Source organism: Gordionus sp. m RMFG-2023, chromosome 3 (assembly GCF_954871325.1).
Source record: "Gordionus sp. m RMFG-2023 chromosome 3, tfGorSpeb1-WG-v2, whole genome shotgun sequence".
In the NCBI taxonomy this organism is placed as follows: domain Eukaryota; kingdom Metazoa; phylum Nematomorpha; class Gordioida; order Chordodea; family Parachordodidae; genus Gordionus; species Gordionus sp. m RMFG-2023.
The window spans coordinates 47,759,211-47,778,032 of record NC_088777.1 but is presented as its reverse complement, the minus strand read 5'-3'; the positions used below and the strand labels follow the sequence as shown (position 1 = coordinate 47,778,032).

At 28.6% G+C, this 18,822-nt stretch overlaps 1 protein-coding gene across 1 annotated transcript; it reads left to right on the top strand.

The window, feature by feature from the left end:
• Positions 1-3,420: 3,420 nt before the first annotated feature.
• Positions 3,421-17,265, top strand: LOC135927704 (aconitate hydratase, mitochondrial-like). Its single transcript, XM_065463873.1, has 21 exons — positions 3,421-3,482; positions 3,528-3,575; positions 3,618-3,697; positions 3,742-3,808; positions 8,209-8,403; positions 8,983-9,075; positions 9,925-9,994; positions 10,437-10,525; positions 10,638-10,689; positions 10,953-11,156; positions 11,447-11,538; positions 11,599-11,704; positions 12,150-12,307; positions 12,613-12,686; positions 12,779-12,963; positions 13,085-13,290; positions 13,494-13,591; positions 13,824-13,917; positions 15,473-15,605; positions 16,506-16,627; positions 16,917-17,265. Exons 1-21 carry the CDS (start codon positions 3,450-3,452, stop codon positions 17,070-17,072), a joined length of 2,355 nt encoding a protein of 784 aa, XP_065319945.1. The 5' UTR covers positions 3,421-3,449; the 3' UTR covers positions 17,073-17,265.
• Positions 17,266-18,822: the final 1,557 nt, after the last annotated feature.

The window sequence follows — 18,822 nt, the reverse complement described above, 5'->3', positions numbered from 1 at the left end:
CAATGGGTGGGTTTTAACCCGAACGTCCGTCTTCCATTGTTTTAAAAAATATCTAACTTATTTAAAAATTATTTTATTGGTTGGTTTGATTTCTTTATCTTAATCGTATCTTTAATTAAATTTATAATAATAGGCAATATTATGAAATAAAATACAGTTCTATTAATAAATAATCTATTCCGCTCATTCTGTAAAAATATTTCAAATTCACCCTCCCATTGTTTTTTACAAGCTTGTCAGTCCATAACAGATCATCGAATTGAGCTATACAATTAAAGTGATTTCTAGGTTCACCTCTGGAACCAATTTATAAATATTATTTTTTTTATTAAGATGGATTAAATTTTAATCTTCAAAAATATTTTATCTTACTTATTATGTTCAGTTAAAAAAAATATTATAAAGGATAATTATGAGAATGGGTATTAAATTGTTGTTAAACTAATTATTATGATTTTTGTTGATTTGAAAAATATTGGTATTGCCAAAAAAAATTCTTAATAATTATAATACAAAAAAAGAAAATAATCTAAATAGTAAAATATTTGGTAAAAATAATATTAAAATTTTTGTTGTAAAGATATTTCCTTTAAACTATCTTCCAGACTTGATAAACCACTATTCTGGGAATACTTCAAAGTTAGGAAAACTGTTAAAGATGTACCAAGAATTTATCTAATTTTTTTAATTATTGGAGAAAAAAACTTCAAAACTTAAAAAAAAAAATAATAATTTTATACAACATCTCCAAATAATATATGGTTTAAAAAAAATTAAAATCTTTCTCCTAATGAATAAGAACAAGTAACAACTCTTTTTTCAGAGTTTGCGTAACATGCACATGCTATAATAGATTATTTTACTTATATTAGAATAATAATACGATTTGTTATAAAATATTTCCCATTATATTTGTACCAACTTTCTTATAAAATTGTTTAACTTGTAATTATCGTAAAAAACAACATATTGCGAAAATTCTATGAAAAACAATTACAGCAAGATAAACAATTTTATAAGAAAGTTATTACAAATATATATGATAGTATTTTAACCCAAATCTTCCTTTATATTCTTTTTAGCTTCCACCTTTTTTGGTGGTAAGCTCCTACAATATCTCTCCCCACTTTATTACTAATGCTATATCTTTCTATCTAATTTATATTTCTGATATCCCACCGGAGTATTCCTCACACTGAAATATCAATATCGATAGATATTCAATCGGAGTATTCTTATCGATTCCATTAGCTTGATATTCCACCGGAGTATCAATCTCGATGGATCTCCCACCGGAGTATCGTTATCGAGTCCATTGTAGATTGGTAGACATTGTACTTGAACGGCCCCCGAGGTTACCACTATTTTAGACCTGGCCAAGAGATCGCTAGTCCTAGAATGGTCTTCAAGTTCAGCTGGCCATATTCCATTTGGTTTATTGGACAAGTATCCTAGCACTTGGCTGCCCAAGTCTGTCAGTGACTGGGGTGACATTTCTCAGCTAATTCATCTTATCATATGTCTTTACACATCAGTCATCGAAGAAAAACATCTAATTTTTACAGTTCTTTAACAGGATTAAATCTGGGACCTTCGGTTCTTAAGCATATATTATAAACCACTAGGCCACTATTAATATTTTAATTTTTAATATATTTCTTTTATCGGTACCGATGATTACACTTTAAGTGCATTGGTGCCAATATTGACCTTTTAAAGGAAATATCTGGTCGGTCGATCTTAATAAAATTGGCAAAATAATATGATTTATTTATATTTGTTATATAATAATTCAAACATAATAAAAATGGCAATAAATAAATGTGTGATCTTATAAATATTTACTCGCTTAATTTTTAATAAGCTCACAAATCATAATCTTAGTTTACAATACATATTTCCCAATTTTCCTGTTTAAAAAATTATAATAATCTTTATCTTTTTTTATATAAGCACAATAAGTTACATAAAACATTTTGTGAGGTTTTAGGTAGTATCTAGGTTAAGAAACAATATATATTTATAAAATAGATCCAGTTAGATGAAAATATAAAAAACATAAGATTCTGAAGAAAAAAAACGCTAGGATTCGATTGGGATTTGGAATCCGAGAATTCCTATAGCAATATAACATATATTATATATATTATATTTAAAATTACAACTATAATTGATATACTTAATATTTTGAATAAAAATACTACATTTTAAAATATTTATTAAGAACACATCTCCTATCAGTAATGTTGCTGTACAGGTTGTTTAATACTTTAAAATATTAAAAATGTATAAATCTTTCATCTTTGGGGAAAATTTTGTCAGGATTTTGTTTTGTTTTGTTTTGTTTTAAATTTAAATTTTAATTAAAAACTCATTAAATAATAAGCAAGTTGAAATATTTCAACAGTTGAAAATGTGAAACTGGAAAAACTTTTTAACCTTTTTAACTCATCTTTCTTTATCTATTATCTTGGCGCTAAGCTTAAAATATGGGTGAAGTATGGCGGTTAAGGTTATGTTAATTAATTTATATGTGCGGTTTTTAAATTAAAATGCTCACGTTTTGAAATTTAATCACAAAGATTTTATTAATTATTTGCATATTTTTATTTTACTTATTTTAAATTAATTGCATTTTTATAGGCGTTTGCTAATTGGGGCATTATAATGTTTTATTTTCATCACATCTGGCTAGCAAGCTGGAATCTGAAGAAATTTGTTCTAAAATAAATTGGTATCAAACAAGAATAATAAATTAAGTATACTTGTAATAGATACTAAGGATACTTTTGTTTGTAAAAGAATTGTACTTTCAAGTAAGCATAAAATATACTTTTCATCTTCATTGGAAACCAAATGTTATTTATTTCTCTTCTTGCCTGTATATAAGCCAATTATAAATAAAATTATATAATCAACTTATAAAAATAAATTAAATAATAACCAAATATAGTACTACCGATCCTTTTTCCATATTAATGATCATCGCTTGCTCTACTCTAACCTCGATGGAAGAATTTTTTAGAAAATAGGGGAGAAGGAGTAGCGATAAGACCTATTAACCCAAAGAATCTCTCTTTCAAAGACATTTACTAGAAAAAAATTTCTCTCTAACTATCTGAGCCTTGCCTCAAATTTTATTTTACTTACATTTTTCTTTCATAATTTACATGTACGAAATGAATTTGAATAAATATAATAAGTAAACACTTGATTTAGAAAGAAAGTATTAATATTTAATTATGATTTATTTAAAATAATATTGCAATTTGATCTTGACCTCTGAAATATTATTTTGACTTATATACCTAATAGAGAGACAAAAAAGTTCACATTCTGACTATATCAATGACATATATGTCATTGGACTATATATCGACCTACTCTTGGCATAAATCCATTATTTTGATTCGATATTTTGTCGCACTCATATGGAAATAAATTAAAATATGATATTATATTTAAGTTCTTTCTATTATAAGGTAAAAAATTATAATATATAGATACATATATATGGTTATGTATAGACTATTCCTAAATTGCGGAATGGGTTGAATTATAAAAGATATCATAAAGTAGTTTTATGATTTAATATGATAAATTAAATATAATTAAAGGTTGCCTTGAGTCATTTTGATCCAAAATCATTTATTGATTATGAAACTATGGTTACAAAATTGAAAATAATTAGAAAACGGTATTTAATTGATTTTATCATTCAATTTAAAAAGATTTGTATAGATTAAAATGTCCATTAACACTATCTGAAAAAATTTTATACTCTCATTTAGATGACCCTGAAAATCAAGTATTACTAAATTATATTTATATGATTAAAAAATAATTAAATATATATATAATTGGCCATTTTAACCCTTAGTTTACCAACTGGGTTTATTGATATTTAAAATGTATGTTACTTACACAATCTTTTAGGTTTATTTTCCCTATCTGAAATTTTTAAAGCCTATATATATATGTCATAGAATAACTAAAATTTTATCCAAAGGTTTCATCTAGAATATAATAAAATGATAACTCATTGCTAGTATTTTTAAACAGTTTATTTTTAGTCAATTTTATACATGGCTAATACAATATTTTAGCCAAAAAAATATTGCATAAGCATTAAGATTTTGATAATATATGTTTGAACCTCTGTTCCTTCTATGAACAAAATCTTCAGGCTTGCATTATATTTTTCTGGATAAAATATTGAGTTAGCTGTTTTTAAAAATCAGCTCAAATTGAGCCCTTTAACAACACTACTCACTGCTATCCAAAAGGATCCATTAACTCTGCTTAAATTTATAATATTTAAAATAATTTTTGTTAATGAGAAGATTATGTTATTTATATTTTATTGGAATAACTATAAGTTTTCTCCATCATTATGAATTATAAACTTTCATTGAATGATACAGTAAAAATAAAAATTTTGCATTATTTTATATATATAATACAATATGCAATATTCCAGACAATATTATTTGTTTTGTTTTAATTTATTTTATCCACTAAAAATACAAATATTTCATTATTAGCAATAAAATTTTCTAAGAAGTCAATGATTCTGGAAATACTGGATATGTCATAATGATTATCTGAAAGTTCTGATTCTCTAGAAGTTGAGAAAATTATAAAAAACATTGATCAAATCAAATTATTTGTATTCAAGAAAATAAAAAATAAACCTGTTATTCGTAAAAATCTAGAAATTTGCTGATTGAGAATGCAATTCCCAAGTATCTTTATTTTTTATATGATATTGCTTAAAGATATAGTGGACAAATTAGTCATTTTACCAATAAAGCCAAATAATTTTTATACATTAGACCAAAGGTCATATAAAAAATCAATTAACGATTATAAAAATAAGTACATATATATAAAAACAAACAACTGAATTAAATTTTAATGGAAAGGAAATTATTAAGAGATTGGTTTACTTGTACTATATGGAACCATGACAAATTCCGGAATGAAAATAAAAAAGAAAAAAAATTGAATTTTATATCTGCCATTCCAATTTCCTAAGATACACTCCTCTCTAGAGTGATATGTAGTGATGCAAAATCGCTCCATTCCAAAGACTCGAGATTTTGCCAACTAAACCTTTGTTCCACTTATAAGAAAAATCTTCAGGCTTGCATCGTCGTTTTTAAAATTGGGCTCAAAAGGAGCCATTTTGCACCATCAGTGATATTTGCCACCATTTTTTTAGTTTATTTTTTTAATTTTTTTTTCATATAATTTTTATTATATTCTTATTTGTTTTTTTTTTAAATAATATATTTTATTTTGATATCGTTTCATATTTTATTTTTGAATCCGATTTTTTTAAAAAATAAATTGTGGATTTATTTATTTAATCCTTTTTTAAAACAATTCTTTTAATTTTTTTTTAAAGTTAAAATAGATCTTATAAATTTATTTAAAATACTTTTCAAAATTTGTGGAAACAAAAAAAGCATCAATATGGGATAATGCTTATTTTGTAAAGAATAATTTTTATCAGTGGAAGTGGTTCCCGTTCTAAATCGCTAAAACAAAAATCGCTAAAATGGAAGAAATATCATCCAAATTCCCAATTTGATTCCCAAAACTGGGATTTTGGATGATATTTCTTCCATTTTAGCGATTTTTTTAAAATTTTCAATTTAAATACAAGCATTTAATCCCCTAGTATCTATTAATATTAATTTCAAATTTACTTCAAAAATTTTCTAGGAGATATAAGCCAGGTTCCCAATTTTTAGCGATTTAGAACCTATCCCGTGGAAGGTAGAATAAGTAACTTTATTATAAGTATCGGTAGTATTTGCAGATAAAGATGGCATCGAGGCATCTTTGAACTAGAGTCCTGCAAGCGCAAGCTGGTTCGGTCCAAACCTTTATTTATTTATTTTTAGTCCACCCCGGTTTAATTTTTTTTTAATGCTAATTTTAGGCAAAAAATACAAAATTAAGCCATATTTGTCATGAAAGTTAAATAAGATATCTTTACAAAAAAAATTGTTTCAAATTCCGGAGGAAGCTGTATTTTTTTAAGGGAACTTTTTAAATAACCACGCCTGATTTTTCTTTCAACATTTAAACTCCGGCTCGGCTTTGTTTATTAAATTTTAGGTCCGGCTCCCTTGCCTCTCCCGACTCGGGGAGCTCCGGGCCGACTGGTAGAACTCTCATCTGACAATTATGATATAAATACGAATTCCTTTCTATAAAAGTGCCACGTTTGTTAACTTATTTCCATCTATTCTATTCAATATTTTCCTTTCCCAAACACGCGACTCGGTATTGTTTTACAAACTTTCACTGATTGAAGATGCATTCTATAATTAAACACCATTTTTTTTGTTTATTTATTAGAAATGATATTTAGATGATTATCAAAAATAATCTTTATTTTTTGCAAATATTTGCCTAACCGCCCCGTTTATAGGCTGCGCGATTCTCTCTAGCGACTCGAAATTTTTCGCAGCGCAATTTACGAAAGCGAGGCAATAGGTATAAATACCGAGGCGAAATTACGAAATCGCGACAGAGAGTATTATATCTGTGACGAATCAGCTGTGATTTCGCTCGAGCCAATTCGCGCTTACTAATCGGAATAGGATTAATGACCATTATATTATTATTTTTTTAAAAAAAAAAGGTCAATATGTCATTTTTTCAACTTTAAATCATTTCTTGAGCACGTTTTTTTTAAATTTAACAATCGGATTCTACCGGAAATGTATTTCATCATGTTTAGAAGACCTACCCTATCAAATACAGACAATTTTGCCATGAATTGAACTTAATGTAATTTATATTAATTTTTTCATAGATAATTTTTTATATATAAATTATAAATGATTCAAAGGTTAACGACAACATTGTCTACAAGTCATAAGATAGGTATTCTAAACATGTTAGATTACATTTCCGGTAAAATCGGATTTTAAATTTTGTTTAAAAAAACGCGCTCAAAAAAAATGATTTTTAAAGTTGAATAAATAACGATTTGCCGGGAAAAGGGCATTTGACGCTAACATAATATAGTAAAGTAAATTTACGGCATTACATTATCATATAATCACTATTGCCTTTTATAAACTATTCATGGGCAAACGATTACAATTCGTCAGTTAGAAAATAAGTAAATTTGCTTTCGTATCTTATTCAGTTGACACTTTTAAAACATGACATCTTGAATGTGAGCTTATGTTATTATCTAAAATTTTGAATTTGAGATCGGGCCAAAAGCTGACAAATATTTTGATTAAATTTTAAATTTAAGGCAGAGTTTTTTTAAAAAAAATAATATTTTTAGTTATGAGCAATGATATATAATAATACCTAGAGACGATACATTCGTAATAATGCAGTCGAAAGCGTCTTTGAATGCAAATCAGCTGGACCCGCCATTTTGGTAATCCATAGTAATTGTTCTCACGTTAAAAACTACTACTAACTTGATAACTCTCTTCCTTATTATCTCCATGATCGGGCAATTCTTTAATAAAGTTTGCGTCAGACATAGGAATAAATTGGCCTCTCGTTTTAAAATTTTTAATATGATACGGGTAATTAAAATGGCGTCCACAGCTGTTTTTCATTGATATACACCTTTAATGTATACATCATCAGTCTAGGTATTATTGTATGTCATTGATGAGCGAGTTTAATCAACCCTGCTTGCCGTTGATTAATTTTTTTAGCCACACGCCCACTTATGATTTTTTTTTTTAAAAAACCTCACCACCCATTTTCTTTATTAAAATTTATTTGATTGATTGGTTTGGCAAATTTATTTAAATACATTTTTTAACTGCTAGCCCACCCAATCCTTGCATTGTTTTTAACTTGCCCATTGCACTAAATGTGCTTACCTTTCTGACCACCCGGAAAGGCATAACTACTTCGCGCTGTTTGGAATTATAATTATTAAGTCTAGGTTGGCCCATTTCCGGGAAAAATATAATTTAATAATTGTGCCAATATTAGCCAATCGAGTTTAATCTTTAAATGTGGTCGATTTAAGCCACTCCCTTTTCTAGATGTTTAAATAACCCCCTTTTAGATCTCCAGACATTTGCGGAAAACTGTGGCCATTTTTCTCTCTCTAAATGTAATGGGTAATAGGGACTGCATTCTCACTTAATTTTTTTTCTTATAAATTTAAAACCCGATTATCTCTGTCAAACGTTATTACGTGTGTAGGAAATCGCCCGTGGTAAAAGTTATTTAGCCCTTCGGCCGGATCGCGTAGCCATGCAAGATGCCACTGCTCAAATGGCCATGATGCAGTTCATATCAAGCGGACTGGCTCGAGTTCAGGTCCCGTCCACCATCCATTGCGACCATTTAATCGAAGCCACGACCCACGGCGGTCCTAGCGATCTGAGTAAAGCTAAGGTAATGATTATGCTCGTTATTTATTTTATTAATTTTATGGTCTGGATTGAATCAATCCAATAACAAGAACCGGAAACCTAAAAATTTATAGTAACCGAAACCAGAATCCATTTTGAAATTTCCTTGAACCGCAGCACCGTGCCTAACGAAAGCGCAACGTATTCACATTTCTAAGGAGAGTTTGAATCGGAAGGAATCCTTGGAACCTCGTTAATTCTAAGTTATAAAAAGCCGTATCATTTTTTTTTGTAAAACGAAATTCTAAAATTTATCGGTCTTTTCCAGGTTCAAACTCTGCTTGCAATAAAATTAAATTTATGCGAAAAAAAATGGATGGTTTTGTTGTTAAATCTTGTGTTCTTGAACTTCCAAAACAAATTTTAAAACTTTAATTTCATTTTATTAACAATGAAAAATGGTCTGATCTGTCTGAGATGATAACAAATTTTATCATTTATAAATAATAATCACATATATTATTTTTATAAATATAAAATAACATACGATTTTAATGATTAACTATTTATGAAAATTTAAATCGTAATAAAAAATTAATAATTTTATCACATCTTTCGCCAGCAACAAAATGAGGAAGTTTATCATTTTTTATCGTCTGCGGGTAGCAAATATGGCGTTGGATTTTGGAAACCTGGAAGTGGCATTATTCATCAAGTTTCTTTATTCATTTATATTATAAATTTTTTGTAAATGGCATTATTAATTCAAATCAAAAATGAGCATAAAAATAAGAATGTTAGTTTTTAATAAGTTTTCTGACGGTAATTAATAATGTTTCGGGAGCTTGTAACCTTTTAAGCATTAGATTCTATATTGACTAATCCACATTACCCCTCCATTCATAGTTAGCAATTAGGACTAAAGCCACACTAAACGCGTTATGCTCAAGCGTTTCGTTATTTAACGATGCAGCCTTATTACAAAATCAAGCAGTAATAAATACGTATAATTTATAGACATAGAGCGTTATGATAATAACGCCATGAGAAAATTTTAAAAATTTATTTTGCTATGCGTTGATAAGAAAATATGCAACGGGAATTGAGAAATGTATAGCGTTAGAACACCTGTTTGAGTTATTTCAAAAAATATTAAGGTTTAACGTTACGAAAAATCAGCTGTGATTTCGATAGCGTTAAATAACGCAACGCTCAAAGATAACGCGTTTACTATACACTGAGCGTAACTGAATGAGGGGATAGGCGATGTCGATGCTAACTTTTTAAAATAGACAACAATAGGCTTTGTTAAATGCAAGGAACAGAACTTCATTAGAAAACTAAATGCTATGACTTTACAAATTAGTGTTTTATAACATCCTAAAGGGAACTCGCTCTTTTTTTAAAAAAAAATGTAATTCTAACGAAAATTTGGCGAAAAGTCGAAATTTTTGAGGACTTGAGATCCTGCTGGCCCCCTAACGGCGCTACTGACATCAGATCTTTATAACTTATGTATTTCTCATGAAATCAAAATATTTTATTTTTAATAATTTTTTGCCAGATTATATTAGAAAATTACGCGTTTCCGGGTGTACTATTGATTGGAACGGATAGCCATACCCCCAACGGAGGTTAATTTTGATCATTTTCTATGATTTGCCTTTTTTATCGAGTACAAGTATAACTATTAACATTTTGAAATAAAATTATTTTTATGCGAATACGTATTTTAAAAAAATTAACTTCCATTGTACGCGTCCATAATAAAAACTTAGCAATTTCAAAGTGTGGCTGGTCGTAGTGAATTGTTAACCTTACCCGTTCGGGCTTTCATTATCCAAAAGAAGTGAACGTCCAAATTCAGATCGAGTTTTTACACCAAATGGAATCTAGTTATTTGGTGAGCCAAATCGGTCTGTAGGACTGTGAAACGGTCTGAACCACGCTAGATATATGGATTAAAAATTCCCCCTTATTTTAATGAGGGGCGGGGAGGAGGGGGTGAAATACATATTCTTTTTGTGTCTATTAAAGAAGATTTAATCACGCCTATAATTTTATGATATACTATAGGAGGATTGGGCGGTTTATGTATCGGTGTTGGCGGTGCCGACGCGGTTGACGTTATGGCCTCTCTACCCTGGGAACTCAAATGTCCAAATGTAAGATTTTAAATTTCAAATAATAAAACGAACAAAAAAAAGGTCCATTTGTTATTTACTTTTTATTTTATATTACAAAGACATGAACGCGCTTTACTAATTTTTTTTATAGGTGATTGGCGTTAAATTGACAGGCAAATTAAGGGATTGGACATCTTCCAAAGGTAGTACGCTTATATATATATTTAATCCATTACCTGTGGCTGATACTCAAAAATGTTAATTGACATAAAATTCATATTTTTAAAAAAAGTAATTTTAAAGTCATAATTTATAAAAACGTGGTAACAAAATAATGGATTTATCTCAGAATCAGAAGAATCTTTAAAAATCTGCTCAAATATACCAACAGTATTTTTATGAGATTATAATTAATACATTTCCCAAATAAAGATCTTAAAAAAAAAAAAATTACATTCGCTCAAAGACGTAATACTAAAAGTAGCGGGTATTTTGACTGTCAAAGGTGGAACTGGCGCCATAATCGAATATTTCGGACCGGGTGTAGATTCCATATCTTGCACGGGTATGGGTACCATATGTAATATGGGTGCAGAAATTGGGGCTACCACGTCGGTATTCCCTTATAACGTTTCCATGAAAAGATATTTAGATGCCACAAAGAGAAAAGGTTAGAAATAATTTATAAAAATAGTTATTAAGATTGTATTTGTTATATAACTTTAGAGGAGTGAGGTAAGAGAGGGGTGGGGGGGGTTTCCGCCTAATAAAATCCATTTTTTTGTGTGGATGTTTAAATTAGGTGTTTTTGGATGCGTTATTTAATAACTATATATAAAAATTTATAATATTATAAATTATATTAAAATACGTTGAACCTGATTTATATTAATAAAAACATTTTTGATGCGTTTTCGCCACTAAATTTATTTTATTCTTATAAATTGGCATACTTTTAAGATATCGGAGATCTAGCAGACCAGTACAAGGATCTTCTAGTTCCGGATAAGGATTGCCATTATGACAGGGTCATCGAAATTGATTTAGACCAGGTTGATTTTATTTTTTTAAAAAAAATTTTGACAGCATCACGATTATTTATTTTTTTATAGCTAGGACCTCATGTAAATGGTCCCTTTACGCCAGATCTAGCTCACCCGATTGCGAAACTGAAAGACGCGGCCATAAAGAACAATTGGCCTTTAGAAATTAAAGTTGGTAAGTTCGTTCTCGATAACTACCTTAGTTTTAATAAATATATATAGAAACTGGAAATTTAAGAACTCGATTTATATTTCGGTGAGACCTGCAGGGAAAATAATATCAGGTTTAGTGGGTAAATAAAATATTATAGCTATAATTTTTCAAAATTTTAGCTTAATTTTGTTAATTTTACAACTTAGCCACCACTGACTGCTTTTATTTTCCCGTCCGATATGGGGCTAAAGTTAGCCAATCCAGGTCGGACCTGAGTATCTGATATTTATTTAATATACTGAATTACCATTACTGCACCTGCATTATTTCCACACTATTAACTCTATTTCTGATTTTTTACTAAAAATTTATCACCTTGATTCATAGAGTGTTTACCAGTTCAAAATTATTTTATAAATTTTTATCCTATTCGATTTAATTTTTATACCGAACACGCGCATCTTAGGTCTGATAGGCAGCTGCACCAACTCTAGTTACGAGGACATGGAACGGGCCGCCAGCGTAGCTCGAGAGGCCTTATCTCACGGCTTGAAATCCAAATCGGCTTTTACGGTCACACCAGGCTCCGAGCAGATCAGGGCAACCATAGAAAGGGATGGGCAGGTAATGTAAACAAATTTGTAGATATCTAAAAGCTTATAAAATTAGATAATATCATATGTTCCTTTTTTTAGAACGAGTCAGTAAAAGAAATCGAGAAATAGACGAATAAAGACGTCGATAGAACGGGGTGGGGAAAAGGAGGGGGGGGGGTGGTATTAAAATAAATTTTGCCTTATCAGAGTTACCGTAAATAGACATAGAGCGGGATTGGCTCAAACGTTTTAGATCGGCATCGTTTAATCCCAAATTTCAGGAGAGAAATAATTATTATGTATTATAGAAATATTTAATTAAAACAAAACTAGGCGGATATTTTTAGAGAATTTGGCGGAGTTGTTTTAGCTAATGCCTGTGGCCCGTGCATAGGACAATGGGATAGGTATTATTGCTACTTATATGTATAAACACGAGTAATTGCATCCTTTTTTTTACTTCTTCCCATAGCAATTAATATTTTTTATGATTTTAAAGGCAAGACGTTAAAAAAGGCGAGAAAAACACAATAGTCAGTTCCTACAACCGTAATTTCACTGGCCGTAACGACGGAAATCCCGGTACACACGCTTTCGTTACATCCCCCGAACTTGTAGTCGCGATGAGCATAGAAGGGAGACTCGATTTCGATCCCGTTAACCAAGAGCTCACGGACAAAGACGGTTTTCTTTTTAGTATTTGGATATTGAGAAATAAAGGGTAGACATAGTTTCGGGGTTCTAGACTGGAACTCCCAAAATCTCCTAATTAATCTTAGATTAAAAAATTCTGAAAAAAATAAAGGCAAAAAGTTTAAACTCTCAAGTCCGCACGGGAACGAATTACCGGTTCGCGGATTTGACCCTGGCGTGGACACATACCAAAAACCGCCCAGCGATGGCTCTGGCGTCAAGTTGGAAGTCGACTCCAAAAGTCAAAGACTTCAATTGCTGACACCTTTCAAGCCTTGGGACGGCAAGGATATCATCGACGCTCTCATACTTATCAAGGTTAAACATAATAATAAATATGAAAAAAAAATTGTAAGATAAACCTAGTAAGAGACTTCATCTTAATCATGTTAAAAGTCTAAGAAAACTCAATAAATCATAGCCATTTTTGAGTAATTAAAAATATATTATATATATTGATTACATTAATTGTCTATAAAATACGACGACAGCAATCTTTAAATTGTTTAATATTTTTTAAGATTAAAGGTAAATGCACAACCGATCATATCAGCGCCGCTGGACCGTGGCTTAAATACAGGGGCCATTTGGACAATATCTCAAATAACATGTTCATTGGGTATTAATCGATAATTATTAATTAATAATATATTTATCCTCTTGAAAATGTGAACCTTATCTATCTTATTCAAAATTCAAAATTTCCTTCAATTAATCACGTTGCGGGCTGAAAAGCCTTAATTGTTATTTAAATTTCATTCAATTATCCTTACAATGATTCTAATAATTTGAATTACAATCGAATATTTTATTTTAAAAAATTTTTTTTTATATATATTTCCCATATAAAGTGCCATCAATATAGTCAACGATAAAGCGAATAGCATTAAGAATCAGCTGACAGGCGAATTCGACGCGGTTCCAGCCACGGCTCGTTACTATAAAGTCAGATTTTTCTTAAAAAGCAAAAAAAAATTATATATAATTAGACCTGTGCGTCGACGAATGGGCATAAATTATTAGATCTTTATTGGAAAGAAAGCAGATTATAAAGGCAAACTCACTTTTGTAATTTTTTTAGTCAATCGTGTGTTTAGATAAATTTATTTAAATTTGCCGGACATAAAAATGATCTCCTTGAATTTAATATCAACCCAGCTATAGAGAAACCCCTTAAAACAGAGTTTTTTTGGTTAGCATGGAAATATTGGGAAGTTTGATCTTCTTTTGTCTTTAAAAATTTAGAAAATCCATATCCTTTGAATGACATTTTTTGAGGAATATAGCATTCTTGTTCTATCACTTAAAGTGGAATCATAAATTGCTTTGTATGTTTAATTGCCAACCTCGTCATATAATTTGTATTTGTGGTTTTCAATCTCTATATTTATTAATCTAATATCATTATTATTTTAAGATGTTAAATAATATATTCCAACGATATGCTATTTTTATTAGATATTTTATTACAATTTTAATTTTTGAAATTTTAGGTTTAGAATAGAAGTCAACACCTATATAAATTTTGAAATAAATAATAATAAGATCGCAAGCAGGAAATGAAATAATTGTCGAGCTATCATTATCATTTACTATTAAATGTGTTTTTATTTCCTTAAAGTAATGCCAAGTTCAATGTTGCCCCATTTAGTGAAGATAAAAATTCTACTGTTTCTTTAAATTTCGAATGGAAAATTGTTTTGAGATAATGCTTTCTACTTTTTTTTTCAAAACATGATTAATTTGATTTTTTATTAGTTAGCTCAGATATGCATTTTAGCACAATTAATACACTGTCATCGGTTAGGACATTTAATTTTAATGTTCTCATTTGATTGGCATTATTGTTATTATTCAATTTGAAACGGGTATCAGTGCTGTCACGATCTATCATATCCGATGTTGGATCTAATCACATTATACAGTTACAACAATGATGTTGACTTATCATTAGAATAAAAATGTATTAAAACATGAAAATTATTTTAAAAGAATTTATGAGTCGGGCGTGCGCCACCGTTTTGAATATCGGCGGCATTTTTAGCATGATCAGAACGGCGGCCGGTTTGACACACAGGTCGATATATAACATTTGTTTCGTGCTATCTGAAATTTTGATATCAGATTTTCTAAAAATAATCTGATTGGCCTGCGTACATTAATTCTACCTCGCCCATTTAGTGATATATAAGCTAGACCCTACATCGGACATAAGGAGCAAATGAAAAATATTTTAAAAAAAAATAATTCCTTGCCCGGCCTATGAAGAGAATGCCGTTCAATACTGCATTGGGATCTAGTGTATCATATTATACTTCACGATATTTATATCTTACCAACCTACTTTATGCTTAAAAAAATCGAATTTGTTCTAAAAAAATGGATGGTGCATTTTAACAGATGTAACTGAAGAGATAATATTTTATATATATTTTATTTATTATTTTTATAAAAGAAAACTATCTTAAATAATTATCAAAAATTTTTTTTTAAAAAAAAGGCTCACAATGTTAACTGGGTGGTTGTAGGCGACGAAAATTACGGCGAGGGAAGTTCTCGAGAACACGCGGCTTTGGAGCCTAGACATCTGGGTGGGCGAGCTATCATAGTCAAGAGTTTTGCCAGAATTCATGGTTTATATTGTATATTTTCTTTATTCCAACATAATTTGAACCCCTCTTCACTCCGTTATCGTCGAATAGGAAATATTTTCTTATTTTTTATATCTTCAATATAACATCATTCTATTCCCAAAAGTTTTATATAAAGGTTTTCCATTATATAATTATATGGCGCTTTTTTTGCCATAAGTATTATGAGAATTAAAGAGGGATAAGAAAGTGTTCTCAAGGAAAAAACGTGATTCCCTTCATAGATTTTCGAATGGCATTCGTGCTTTAATAATAGTGAGCTTTAAGGGCTTTCTAGGGAACCAGTATAAAAATCTTAACGGTCCGGGTCATACCATGCTCTCCTCTAAAAGATACAATGTATGTATACAATTTAACATAATTTATTTTTTTACTTTAAATTAGATTATTATATATATATATATATTTAGCGTCAATATATTTTTCCCGGTTATGTGTTATTTTTTAACTTTCAGTCATTTTTTGAGCGCTTTTTAAAAAAATTTAAAAAATCTAATTTTACCGGAAATGAATTTTACTATGTTTGGGAATACCAACTCTATGAATTTCGAACAATTTTTTTCATGAACTTTTAAACATAATTTAATTTATAAGATTTTCCATATATTTTTTATATAAATGGCTCTAAGGGTAGCAGCAAAATTGTCTTGAATTCATAAGATAGGTATTCCAAACATGATAGAATATATTTCCGGGTAAAATCCGATTTTAAAATTTAAAAAAACGCTCTTCAAGAAATGATATAAAGTTGTAAATATAACACATTGCCGGAAAAAAAGAGATTGACGCTAACATATACACATATGTATATTTATTTAATAGTTTAAGATACACATGCATTTTATAACACAAAATATTTTGCCAATAAAAAAAACATATCAGAAACTAATCTAAAAAAACAGGGTGTCCTACCTTTAACTTTTGACAAACCAGCTGATTATGATAAGGTACAACCATATGACAAAGTCTCCTTATTGGACTTGAAAAATTTAGCTCCAGGAAAAGTAACAATTTTTTCTTTCAATAATTATAGAAATTCTAAGCAAAATTTTTAAGCTATTTAGTTAAATTATTGTTAATTTCTATATGATTCTTTGTTATAATCCATATATTTGAATATAAATAATAATAGTTATTTTTTTAAATTATTGCAAAATTTATTAATATAAAAAATGATAATTTTATTACATTAGATAATCTCATCTAATATGAGATCATAATGGTCTTACCCACGTAAATTTTTCCATTTTATTTTCGAATTTAATGATTTAATTTTTTTTAAAAAAATTGTAGCCAGTTAAATGCGTTCTAAGTCATGCCGACGGTTCGAAAACAACTATTTACTTGAATCACACCATGAACGCGCAGCAGATTGAATGGTTCAAAGCCGGTAGCGCCCTCAATAAGATGTCTCAGCTATTTCGCGATATGAAAGAATCGAAACAATGAATATTTTATAGCTACCTAATCATATTTCGCAACTTTTCTTGTCTACTTTTTTTTTAAAAAATTCCATCTACAGAAATCCCTTGTTAGTTAAATATTTAATTTATTTTTTAAAAAAAATTTAATTCTGATTTTTAATCTCAACAAAACTTATAATTTCTTTTTTTAAACGCACAACAATGTTTAATATTTGTAAAGTATTATAATGTGATTTATATTTATTTATTTATTTTTTAACAAAAAAAAAACTCTAAATTCTTTGTGAAAAATATATGCGATTTTTAGACTCGTAAAAAACTCAATAATATAATAATCATTTTTTAACTTGTAAAAATTATGAGGCATTTGGAATGTTATTTAAATAAAATTATTAATATTTATTCTTTTTATCTCGGTTGTAGGAAGAGTTTGAAAAAAATTGTCATTTTCTTCTTGAAGTATCTTTTTTGTGCATGAAAAGTACAAAAGTTATACTTAAAAAAATTTTCACATTTTAAGATGAAATTTGATCAGAATTCAAAAAAAAATCTTCCAAACTCTAGTCGTAAAGTATATAATTTAGATTTTAGATATTTCAGATCCAACTAAAACATTTTAGCTTTTATTATTGTGACCTATTTAAGTTATTAATTTTATATAATAGGAAGCAATATACTCGAAAAATAGGATTTCGAACTGTGAAGTCGAAAGTTATAAATTTTCGAAGTGGTAGCTATAACCGAACCGTTATAAGAATTTTGAAAGGAACCCTTATACTTTCGAGATTATTACCGGTTTCTGAAATTTAAAAAAAAATAGTACAAAATTATATATGGATATGTTATACTTAATTTCGTTATTTCTTATTCATGTTTTTATAGTAACATAGAAAATGAAATTTATATTCTTGTTGGCGTATGGTCGGAAATGAATTCATTTTTGTTAATTTTTAATATGAATTTTTCGGATCATTATTGATTAAATAAAATAATATATTATTATTAATTTTTTTTTAAAAAAAATCCAAAAATTATGAGAATCGATATGAATTTGTTTCAACATAACCTGAAATGGAATTACACCGTTTTCAAATTTTAAATTAAAAAAAAATAAAGTATACAATGAAACGAAATAATTCATAAGAAATTAAATATGAATAAATATGTATTTATTAGTTATCAGATTAGATATATATTATTATACAAAAAAAAAGAATTTATTATATAAAATCTTTTAGAAATGAATTCTCTATGTTTTTAAACGGCTCGATTTGAGTAGATTTTTAAAAACGGCTAACTCAGTATTTTAGTTAGAAAATATTGACTAAAATCCTCGAGATTTCGCTAATGGATAAACTTTGTGCCAGATCAAAATCTTCAGGCTTGGGTAATGTTATTCTGGATAAAATATTGAGTTATCGGCTCAAAGAAGCCGTTTAACAAAGCTAATGAATTCCATTGATATTTAAAGAGATAACTTATGATTAGGGGGATGGTAAGGAGTAGGCAGATATGGTATTAGTTTATTTTCGTTAAAAATGGATCAAGTCTCAACATCTCTTGGGTAAAAAAAAAAATTCTTAGTAAAACTCGGGTTAGGGTATAATTGGGTGGTTGAATACTTGTATAAGATCCTTTTGTGTCTTGTAGTCATTATCTTTTAGAAAATTTTAATAAGAGACTTGTAACTGTATTTAAGATTTTTTGTTTTCAAGACTTTTTTTCATTTTCTTGACAATTTTTTTAATATATTTTTGTTTATAATATTTAGTGAT